The sequence below is a fragment of the Schistocerca cancellata genome, chromosome 5 (assembly GCF_023864275.1).
Source record: "Schistocerca cancellata isolate TAMUIC-IGC-003103 chromosome 5, iqSchCanc2.1, whole genome shotgun sequence".
In the NCBI taxonomy this organism is placed as follows: Eukaryota; Metazoa; Arthropoda; class Insecta; order Orthoptera; family Acrididae; genus Schistocerca; species Schistocerca cancellata.
In genome coordinates this window covers 19831519-19844125 of record NC_064630.1, presented here as the reverse complement: position 1 = coordinate 19844125, position 12607 = coordinate 19831519, and the positions used below count along the sequence as shown (strand labels likewise).

The following is a 12607-nucleotide window of genomic DNA, read 5'->3' as shown; positions in this document are numbered from 1 at the left end:
TCACAACAAAAGACTGCTAGTGTTTTGTTGCAACATGTACTCGTCTCCATACTGCCCATTCATCCATAAGAGCAGTACAGAATATGGAATTGTAATGTCTCGAACATCCACCTTGCTTATCATATCTCACCCTGAGTGATGCTCGTGTGTGCCAAGATTTAAACTGACTAGTGGCCTCACTTCCCAATGGCTGAAAGAGCCACAAGGCTAAAGGGCTCTGAACAGTGATTGCAGAGGAGTGCTGTTGTCTTCATTTCCAGAAACCAAGAAGGAAAATTACCCTGTAAGGACAAAAGAAAACAATTTAAAAAGAGATCTAATTATGTTGACCCCATCTGAAATTGAACCTATGAAAACTGATGTAGCACCACATTTCAGGTTAACAGTGAATTATTCCAAAATAACCTGTACCACCTCTTTCCTCCTTTCACTTCTTTCCCATACCTGAAATTACTGAAATGGCCGCCATCACCACCATGTTGAGCTTTACAAACTGATAGCTACCTACCCTGCTGTCTCTGTGCTTATATCAGAGACAAGATTTTTAGAAAACCAACAACCCATTGTTAGAAACTGTCATGTCAAATGCAAAATCTCTGTTAGTTGCCCCCCCCCCCCCCATATCTCTCTCTCTCTCTCTCTCTCTCTCTCTCTCTCTCTCTCTCTCTCTCTCTCTCTCACACACACACACACACACACACACACACAGAGAGAGAGAGAGAGAGAGAGAGAGAGAGAGAGAGAGAGAGAGCGCCACAGCCACAGGCATACTGGCAAATGATTTAGCATCAGTCTGAGGTGTCAGATTTGGAAAGCCAGGGATATGGAATTGCAACCTGCCAGAACCCCCAAGAAACTGAGGATGATTAAGGAAACGACCAAGGTATGGCATACTTCTCTTCAAACCCTTCATGAAGAAGCCGTCATACTGCCAACTATACATCACCCACACAAAACTGACACAGGAGTTCATCTTATGGCAAGAAGATCCCTTTGATGGCAAACCACTGAGTGCACACATCTGAGACTAAAACTAAAGCCTTGGAATTTTCTTACACCTATTACATGCAAACGATACAATAATAGCTGGACAAGTAATATGTTTCATGAGGGAAAGTAGATATTACAGCAATATTTTACACCTTTAGCAGTTTCATGTTGGTTTGGGCACATAGAGTAAGTTCTTCTCTCTGCAACATTGGCCCTGTGGGCATACAGCTGTGTTGCTAGTCCATATTGACACACAGTGTAAATATTTGACTTTTTACACTAATAATCACTTAGGTTCTAGAAAGTCTTACATTTCTCATCCAATTTTAGACAGAATAAATGTTAGTGATACTGTAATCCATCTGTAGTATATCGTTCATCGATATCAGTGAGGAACAAATGCAGAGTGTACCTCTCGGCACAGGCACTTGGTGTGAGGAGGTTGGAGTGATCTCTTCGCTGTGGTCTCTTCATCACTGGTACCTCCTCCTCTCTTTTAGCCTAATGTAAAACTGTGATGGTTTTGAATTATCTGGACTTTAACCATAGTGACATTTTATCCTTTTATTTTACCATTTTTAGCTGTATTTAATTAGGAAGAAAGGAATGCTTGATACATGCACTGTTTGGTATCTTTAAAATTGTAATCATCCACATTGGTTTCTAAGGGGAAATAAATTGCTCTTGTTCTTTAGAAAATTGCCCCATGTAATTTCTGAGTCTCATGCATTTGCCATCAGTTTACATAAAATATTTAATTTTTCTAGGTAGTACCTAACAAACTAATGATGCATGTAGTTAATCACAAAATCTTAATCCTGTTAATGCTTTGCTTTAAATACACCCATCTATTAGAGTGCGGGAATTACAAAGATCATTAAAAAAATTGACTTAAAAAAAACTCTATTAATATTATGTACTACAACATTTATTTTTCAGTGTAATTCCCCTTGAGTTCTGGCCTCACCTATTGCCCTATGAGTGATCAGGCCACTGTTCCTTCAGCAGTATCTGAGGAGGAACATGTGGGCAGGAATTTTCTGGTTGTCAGGAGCTCCAAAATTACGAATATTATGGAGCCCCATAGGCAGATAGTGTTCAGCCAATATGCACTCGGTATGTCTGCCGGAGAGCCACATCTAGGATGTGGAGGTGGCCTTGCCTGTGGCTGACGAGCATCCAAGGTGCGGTTGTTTGCAAGTTGTGGGCCACACTGACACCAAGGACATCTGTTGCATGGGTTCTGAGGCCATCCTCAGTTCATACAGGTGACTGGCGGAGGTGATGAAGACTGCTAGCCTCGCGCACAGGGTGCAGGCAGAGCTCTCAATTTGCAACGTTGTTCCCTGAGTTGATCAGGGTCCTTTAGTTTGGAGCCAAGTGGAGCGTCTCCACCAAAGGCTATGTCGATTCTGTAATGGTCTTGGCTTCAGATTTCCAGATCTGCGTTATTGGGTGAGGAATTATCAGACACTCTTTGATAAATCAGGGGTTCACAATACAAAGGAAATAGCTATTCGGTTGGTATGGAATTTTGGGAATGGTAGACATCAAAGAAATTCAAAAGCGGACTGCTAGATTTTTTAGCTATAGGTTTTAGCAATGCTAAGTAGTGTGGAGAAGCTTTGGGAACATAAATGGGAATCCCTGGAGGAAAGAAGACATTCTTTTTGATGAATAGTATTGAGAAAATTAGAGAACCTGCATATGAAGCTGACTGCAGAATGATTCTTCTGCCACCTTCATACATTCCACATACGGACCACGAAGATGAGATCCAAGAGATAGAGTTCATATGGATGAGTATAGGCAGTCTTATCTCCTTCACTCTCTTTACGAGTGGAACAGGAAAGGAAATGATTAGTATGGTGCAGGGTACCATCCGCCACACACCACATGGTGCCTTCCAGAGTATGTATCTAGATGAGGATATGAACTTACGCCAGCAATAGATAAGTTTCTCAGTACCCTGTGCAAAGAATTCTGGGGTGTATGTGTGCCTAACCTGTTACGCAGTGCTGCCTGGACTTCATCATCAATGGACCTTGAGCCACTAAGAGCTACTTTCAGTGGGTTAAAAATGTGATACTCTGAAGCTGCCATGTCCAGGGAATATGGGTTGGGGGAGGAGGAAGCAGATGAACTTCAGGTATTTGGTTGTCTCTAAGGTGACTCTAGCACATGCCTTTCCTTCATATTACATTGCACAAACTTTCTTGAACATCAGTACATCATGAACAGTACGATGGGCTGATCTAACATTAATCTTCACCATAGTCGCAATGTCACTCACCATAAAATGCCTGTTTTCCCGTATCAATTCTCACAGTGTTGTTCTTACAGACTGTGCATATAGTGCATCCTGGGTGTGATGTATCTTCAACACTTGTTACGCCCCGTTTGAACTTATATGCCAACTCGTACACTAGTGTTCAACTCAAACTGCTTCCACCCTATTGCACTGCCATCCAACAGTGAATTTGGGTTGGTTTCAACCCTTTAACTAATAGAAATGTAATGCCACTACACTGCTTCATGTTGGTGCAAACCTGTAAGTGTGCCACCATCTTGTTTCACTTATTCCCAGCATTCTGTTCATGAGGTATGTGTACCAGGCCCATCTGACAATAGTTCTATGTCACACCTAAACATATCAAAGAAGCACAAACTTTGGCCAAGTTTTGTATTTATTACAGCTTTTCTGGTTATTTATTAAATAGACCTTATATTTTTGCATTCATATGAAATAATGAATGCAGGAACAGTTGAATAGCATGAGTAATATATGCATGCTCCTAATCAATCTGAAAGGAGGATTCTTTCCATTTGGTCAGTGCTGAATGCTAACTGCTGCTGTACCCCAGAAGAGCATAGCTTTCAGTCACCTTTTCATCTCCAGTTATAAGACTGCAACAAAATGATTCTGTGCACATTGCACAGTGACAATTTAGTCATACTTGTCTCAAACTTTGCTCCTTAATTGTGTGAAATTTTATAGTGACAATTTTGTTTCAGTCACCTGGAACTCTTTCAGTTGCTGTACTGACAGTTTTATTCTTGTAAAATGTTAGTGCTTCTTACTCCAACTTAAGTTCAACTATTTTAAGGTGTCCGAATTAAGTTAATGCTGCATTACTTTTGTATTCTTTTGCTGCTGATGTTGCAGAGGATTGTTACATAGCTTCTTTTTTAATTTTCAGGCAGTACTATAAAATGGATTTGTACTCTATTTAGTTGTTAATTATGTTTTGAAGCATGCCGCATTGCTGTAGTAACATATCTGTGTAAGTGATGGTACTGCATTGAAACATGTCCAAGATCATGTTAATAAGACTGATGGTGAAACCTGTGAACTGTTGTTTATCAACTTTTTGGTTTTGCTGCCAAGTTGTCATTCTCTGTTACACAGTTGTATGAGGACTTCCCCTACCTGTTTTTGTCAAATATTGAGTACAGATGGATAGTTTAAATTCCAACTGAACTGTCAGTGTTATACGCTTTTTTCCACCCTAGCAATTTTTCTGACACTATTTAACAATAAAATAGTTGGCCAAAATTGAAAAATCAACAGAAAGGCTATGTCACAATGAAAAAAATTTAAGTAACAGAAATGACGCTTATGAGCAGATATAGTGGACTGAGATTTTTCCCAACGTGGTTCAAGCAAACTGAGCACTGGATACCAAGCTGAACCCTCTGCCTGTGTTGATCAAATTATCTGCAGAAAGTAGTTGCCTGCACCATGATGCTAGTATCTTTGCATTTTACATTTTTAGCTCACAGGTGAGACACTTTTCAGACACACCTGATTAGATGGTTGGATGAGGTGGGCATAACGGTTGTATTCCTTGAATCTTTGTCCAACAATGCGGAATGTCATATGTTAGACAGGTGTTGGGAAACAACTGCTACAGTGGCACATAGTGTATACCATTCATTTTGATTGGAATCCATCAGCAAGCAATGAAGTCTGAACTCGATACATGATGAAAACGAATCGAGATGTTATTGAAATATCGTGTAAAAAGAAAATGACTACTCTGCAGTAAACCTAAAAGTTTTTAAACCATCAATTTTATCCGGAAAATTTGAAGGATCACTTTAACAGTTCCTTCATTATTAATGGCTGAATATTGTTTATTAATGTTGTTGATAAATCTCAGAATTACACAACTTATAATTTAACATATGTGAATTGTTCTGTCATGTTGATAGTGGACTTTTTATTCTATTTTCAGTTTGGTGGTTATAGGTATGAAGATGTTGAAAAAACAGTGTTGAAATGCACTGTTCTTCCATCAATTGAGTGTTATGGACCAAAAGAAATATACAGAGATGGCTTTCCTTGTATAACGTAAGAATTTTTCAAGAAACCTACTTGTATTAGACTACTTGAATATAGACTCTGCGAAATCTTACGGTATTATGTATTACACAGTTTGCGTAACCAGGTAGATATACAGTACCTTTGTAGGCATATACCAAGAAGATAAATTGACTTCTTGCAGTTATAATAGGCTGTCATAATCAAAAGACATACTATATAGTAACTGAAGGGGAAACATTTGCTGCTGGTCTGTTTGGGAAGATGGACAATGACTGTTTAGCTATAAAGTTCTCAATTTCAGTTCAGTTCCTCCTTTCACCTCTTAGAGAGATACATTATTCCAAATTGATAATCATATGTCTATGATGCCCACTATTAAGACCACGTAGTACACATCCCTCAAAGATGAAAAATGGGAGTTCATTTTCCACACTAGAACCAGCTGTATGTTGGTTGTAAATCAAATGAGGTCACTTCCGGTGGGAGGTACAACACTGATGTCAGTGTGGAAATTCACTATGGGGAGCTGTTAGTTCATCCGTTTTTTGGTTCGTCTTGAATTTTGCTGAAATGGTAATGTACAAGGAGTGTTCAATAAGTAATGCAGCACATTTTTTTTCAAAATCAGGTTGGTTTTATTCAGGATTCCAGTACACCATATTATTTTCCACTCTTTTGGCTGCCAAATCCAATTTTTCAACATAATCTCCATTCAGTGTGGTGGCCTTACACCACCTTACTTGGAGGGCCTGTTCGCTGAGTGGTACCACTTCACTTGTTGGTGTTGGGGCCAGTGTCTTGCTGCATCAATAACATCTTCATCAACAATTTACTGCTTCCTGCAGAGTGTGTCCTTCATTGAGACAAACAGATGGAAGTTGCAAGGTGTGAGATCTGAACTGTAGGGTGGATGAGGAAGAACAGTCCAATGTTTGGTGAGCCCCTGTCAGGTGTGCAGACTTGTATGAGGCCTTGCGTTGTCAGGAGGAAGGAGAAGTTTTTGCATTTTTGTGGCAGTGAACATTCTGAATTTGTCCGTTCAGTTTCATAATTGTAGCACAATCGCAGTATGCGGCCAACTGGCACATGGGAGATCGGACAGGTCTGTGTGACCTTGTTGGGATGATGGCAGACACTTCCCCCAACGACTCACCACGCTTCTGTTCACTGCAAAGTCTTCATAGACATACTGCAAGTGCCTATGAATGTCTGTAATGTTCTGGTTTTCCACCAAACTAACCTCAGTGACAGCTCTCTTTTTGGAATGCATCTCTGTTACAATTGCCATTTTGCAGGCTACGCATAGATGCCACGTATCGGAATTTCATGAAACTATAGAGGCTGAAGCAGAAATATTCTACGTATGATGTCTCACAACAAAGTCCACATTTTTTCAACTGAAATTGGCAGAGAAAAAAATGTGTTGCATTACTTATTGAATGCCCTCATGCTAATAATTCCAGAATGAATGGACAGACTTGAGATCGTTTTTATCTGGTAGATATGTCAATAAAAATGTTGAAAGTACAAAATTACACATTTGTATTCATATCCACAATTTTGTTTTTGTCTCAATCAACATAATTTTCAGTTTGTTTTTGTGACTATGCAATTTGATCTGCTACTAAGCATCATCAGATAATTAATCAAATTTGTTGTATATATCTGCTTCCACTGTCATTTGCCCATATTTTCATAGCAATCTTGAAATGCTACTCATAGCAGGATACACATGGATACAGTCTGTCTGGGGGTGAAAACAAACTTTTATTGCTTTGAGCAAGTTTATTTTGCAGTGACACTCTACTTAGATCAATAGCAGTTGAAGTTTAGCAATTGCCCTATTCCAGACTGAACCATTTCTGTTTTGAGGATTGTCGTAGATGTTACTTTACTCTGTTGTTGATATTCACCAACTTATTATTTACATTACATGTATTTACATTAAATTACAACTTTACATTTATTTAATTTCATTGGCATTTGGTCTATGTAACACATTTCCAGCATCTTATTACATTAGTGTGTATAGGAGCTGGAGTTGCTACTCACCATATACGGGAGATGCTGAGTCGCAGATGGGCACAATGAAATGACTGTTGGAAGTGGTAACATTTACAGATCAATAACACATGCAGTTCTGAGGTAGCAGGTATCAACTCGTGCTGATACATCCATATTAGTACACGGTGTAGCCCCCGTGGGCGGCAATGCAAGCACTGACTCTGGCATCCAGTCAGGCACAGTTGGCGAATACTCTCCTGGGAAATATTATGCCACACATGCTCGACCTGTTCACGTAGTTCTGTAAGAGTTGTCGATTGAATTTCACAAGTCACTTCTCGTCCCAGCATATCCCACACCTGCTCGATTGGAGACAGGTCCGAAGATCGTACTGGCCAGGAAAGTTGCTGAACGTCTTGCAGAGCACATTGAGTTTAATGGGCAGTGTGTGGGCAAGTATTAGCCTGTTGGAACAATACATCACCTTCCTGTTGCAATAATGACAATCGAATGGATCTAACAACATTCTGCGTGTACCAAGCACTGGTTAGCGTCCCCTCCAGAAACACCAAAGGCGAACGAGAGTCGTAGCTTATCGCACCACAGATTATAAGGCCTGGGGCCAGTGTGTCTCGGACGAATGTGTGCTGCGATGCAGTGCACACCAGGTCTACATTATACGTATTGCTTGCAGGCAGAATCTACTTTCACCACTGAAGACCAAAGCGCGCCATTTCATCTTCTAAGTGAACCTCCGAAAGCACCAATCGAGCCGTGCACGTCAGTGCTATGGCACGAGTGGAAGACAGGCTAGAGGTATGTGTACCTGTAGTCCTACTGCTGACGCGTCTGGGCTCATAAGCCCTACTGTGGTAGTGGTACAATCTGCCACTGCTGCCCTTACAATATGATCATCTTGGCAGGTGTCTGCATTTTGTGGACATCCAGATCCTCACCTACGGTTGTGAAAATGTTCACGTGACCACTGGTACCAGCATCTTGGATAACTGGCACAGCGTGTCCCACTGGTGTGGCAGTTCCCTAAAAGGACCGTGCCGCCGCTCAGGAGGCCAAAATTTGAACCCATTCAAACTCGCTAATCTGGCTGTAGGAATCACAAGCATATCTGCGTGGCATGGTTGCCTGCTTGCTTCACACATTTGCACCACACTGAGCCTTCTGGCTGTGAGAATTCCGTATTAAAGGGTAGACATAGATGGCACTCTGGTAGCTATGCCACCTGTTGACAGATGTTGTTGAAACTGTATCGGTACATGTACTATCCCACAGGTTACATTAACATTGTCTTTCCAGGTGTACTAAGTTTTTTTTTCCCAGTGTATATTACAGCATATGAATCATACTTCTTTATTAAATGATGATTGATAAGTGTTATAAAGAAACTTTAATCAAACATTGTCCTGAATGTAGGAGGGTTAAACAGTAGCAACTATTTATTCACAACCAATACAAAAGAGTTACATGTTTGCACCTGCTTCTGTCCTTCAGAGTAGTCACCAGTGTTGTGCAGAACCAGTGATGTGGAAGGTGTAGTATACCGTTAGCAGAGCCTGTTCTGTTAATGGTGTGAATGGAACGGTATACTGCCTGTCAAATCTCTGGAACAGTTCTGGAGCGAATGCCATGAAGTGGTTCCTTCATCTTCGGGATCAAATCAAAGTCACAACGGCTTAAGTCTGGGGAGTATGTCGGATGCTACAAAACTTCCCAGTCCCATCGACCGAACAGAGCAGCCACAGCATTGTTGTGCAAAGTGATGGGTGGGTTGCGCAGAAAGTGTCGCCACTTCTTTCGCAAAGCTGGTTGCAGGTGATGCTCCAAAAACGAACAGTAATACTGTGCATTGACGGTCTGCTGTGGAGGAACGTAATCCGTTAGGATAACACCACCACAGTCATACACGAGAATCACCATAACTTTAGACTGCCCCATTCGCACCATCAACAGAACAGACTCTGCTAATGGTACACTATGCCTTCCACATCTCTGGCAACGGGTTTTACACAATGCTGGTGACTACTTTGAAGGAAAAGGAGCAAACACGTAACTCTTTTGTGTCGGTTGTGAATAAATAGTTGCCACTATTTATTTTCCAAATCTCGTATTATGTAACTGTTAGTGTAGAACGTCATCATTTTTTCCCAGCAGTAAGTACTACAATAAATCACAATCAATCACTAATTTCAGGAATGTGCATTTACTTCCACGAGCTGTTCACTAGTGACAAGGGGACCGCACCTACTGATTTTCATGTTCACCGATTTCCTCCACATTTATAGTATATACAGGACTTGGCCAGAAATGAAAGTGACAGAAGGGGGAGCTCCAGATGGTCTACCATTTAGAAAAAATAGCATTTTTGTTGGCACAGTGGGAAGAGTGCAGGATGGTAACAAGAGGGGAGGGTCGCGGCGTCGAGGTGCTATGTGGAAACTTATTTTATACTTTTTTATTTTCAATTTTTACATTACTTACATTGAAAATAAACGAAACTAATGCTCAGTATATTGTATTCATCAGTATTTTCATAAAAGGCATGAAAAGGAAAGATGAACACAAAATATAGGAATGTTGTCATTACTTCATCAAAATCTGGGTAAGTTATAACAGCCCTACACAAAAAAAGTTTTGACTGATGTGTGCAAGACATACATACAGGAGAACAAATTTCTTCTGTTAACTGACTCATGTGGAGGACAAACAAATCCATAATTATATGGCGAGATTTTTGAAGACAGGAGGAGGATTGACATCATGCAGTGTTAAAGTGATTTCCCCAAATGCAATATGCTAGTTGCACATGTGCGATGTCTGTTTTTGTCACCATGTAAAGAGTTTGACCAGGAACCTTCAAAACTTCTTTTACCTCATCGAGAAAACAACAGAAATCACATCCCGAGTAGACTGCATCAAAATACATTCTGCTGCACATGACTGGACTATCTTCGCCAATGTTTGCCGACATGATGTGTTGCATGTGGATTGCTGCCAAACTGTGCAGTGAGGGAGAACCTTTTTATGAATTTAAGAGCTGAGTTTGTTTTTCTACATAATCTTTAAAACAGCAATGTAACTGTAAAAATGCAGCATTTTATAGTATGTGTAACATGCCAAGAAAATGACTGCTTTCCCTGCTTTTATGATATCATCCCTGAAAGTGTAAATCATCATCTATAAAATAAAGGAAGCACCTAATTTTATGTTCAAAGTCTTGTGTTCTGCTTATAATTGTGTCCTCAAAAATTATGTGCAATTCTAAAGTTTTCTGACCAAGCCTTGCATGTCCCATAAATTTGGTTGAAGTTGGTGATGACAAGTAGGTGCGATCCCCTTGTGAGTTGCAACCTACTTCTGCATGGTATGCTCAAATAAAAGACTTTAACTTTTTTTTTCTCCACAGTGCAGTGATATGTGGGCTTTCCTTCCATCTTTAAAAACAATTAAGGTGTATTAGCTACTTTAGTATACAGCAATGTATCATCTAAAATGAACCAAATGTAAAGTAGCAAACCCTTCAAATTTTATACTGCAGAGTACTTGGAAATTAAGTGTCACAGCAACTGTGACCCATATCACAAAAATACACACTTCATCATCAAGGTGTGATATGAAACTATAAGACGGGTGGGGGGGAAGTGCCAATTATTTTCCCCGGAATCGAATTAGTCACAGTAGTGAAGAAGACGCAAATACGAAACAAATCTAAGTTTTTAAAGGAAAAGAGCCTCTGCTGAAAAACTAACTCTAGGAGTTGATGTTAGCTTTGCTTCATTTATTTACAGTATTTTTTACTGTTTAGTGAGCTTTTATTGTTAACAGCAAGAAAACCGAAAAATTCGTTTTTCTCATGTACTGTTATCAGCCACTTCATGCTAATCGCTACTTGCTTTCCTGTGTCATCTTTTCTCTTACTACTGCTTATCATCTTTTTAACCTTTACAGTATGTTAAACAGCCGTATCCTTGTAAGATAAGCCGAGCAGCTAAAATGCGCAATTAATAAAAGACAAAACATATCCATTCGCCTTTCACTTCAAGCACAGATACTTACTCAGTTTCAATATGACAGACTTTGTGTATTCACCCTAAATTTTGCCACACGGATTTCAGCTGAGTTTCCATACTGTACACTCTCTAATCTCTGGTACAGTGCTGATAGCTTGTGCAAATTATTGGATTTTGAATTCTGGCAACAGTCAAGTTTCTAACCAAGGTTCCCGCTTCAGAGACCATGAAAGACTATGGTGTGACCTTGCATGACAACTTGAGGTATCCTTCATTTGCCTGTGATGTGATGGCCGACAAGCAATGTTTTGTGTATATATTCCTCACCAGATGCAGGTGTTATTGAAGATCTTTAGATATAATAGGTGGTGATGGAGCCACAGCTTGTGTCCTTTCGAGAACCCAAGTTATGTCTCTGTGCTCCTTTAATTTTGTCTTATTTACAGTAGCACCATATTAATGCAAAGCATAAAAAAGCCCAAACTGGGATATGAAACCTCACACAGCCCTGTTCATTCTTGACAAACCTACTAAGCTACTAATATATACACTGAAGCACCAAAGAAACTGGTAAAGGAATGCGTATTCGGATACAGAGATATGTAAACAGGCAGAATACGGTGCTGTGGCAGACAGCGCCCATATAAGACGACAAGTGTCTGGCACAGTTGTTAGGTCAGTTGCTGCTACAGTGGCAGGTTATTAAGATTTAAGTGAGTTTGAACATGGTGTTATATTCGGCACACAAGCTATGAGGCGCAGCATCTCCGAGGTAGTAATGAAGTGGGGATTTTCCCGTACGACCATTTCATGAGCGTACAGTGAATGTCAGGAATCTGGTAAAACATCATATCTTTGACATCGCTGTGGCTGGAAAAAGCTACTGCAAGAACGGGACCAACGATGACTGAAGAGAATCATTCAACGTGACAGAAGTGCAACCCTTCTGCAAATTGCTGCAGATTGCAGTGCTGGACCATCAACAAGTGTCAGCACATGAATCACTCAGTGAAACATCATCAATATGGCCTTTTGTAGCCAAAGGCCCATTCGTGTACCCTCGATGACTACACGACACAAAGCTTTGTCTCGCTTGGACCCGTCAACACTGGCATTGCACTGTTGACAATTGGAAACATGTTGCCTGGTCGGACGATTCTTGTTTCAAATTTTATCAAGTGTACAGAGACAACCTCACGAATCCATGGACCCTGCATGTCAGCAAGGGACTGTTCATGCTGGAGGAGGCTCCGTGATGATG

At 40.4% G+C, this 12607-nt stretch overlaps 1 protein-coding gene across 2 annotated transcripts in view; it reads left to right on the top strand.

Annotated features, from left to right (window-relative positions):
• LOC126188078 (TM2 domain-containing protein CG11103) overlaps positions 1-12607 on the top strand; it is a 30291-nt gene that overhangs the window by 15572 nt on the left and 2112 nt on the right. For both annotated transcript variants that reach the window (XM_049929530.1, XM_049929529.1), the window contains exon 3: positions 5229-5344. In XM_049929530.1, the coding sequence (XP_049785487.1) occupies positions 5229-5344 (116 nt within the window). The remainder of the gene's footprint in view (positions 1-5228; positions 5345-12607) is intronic.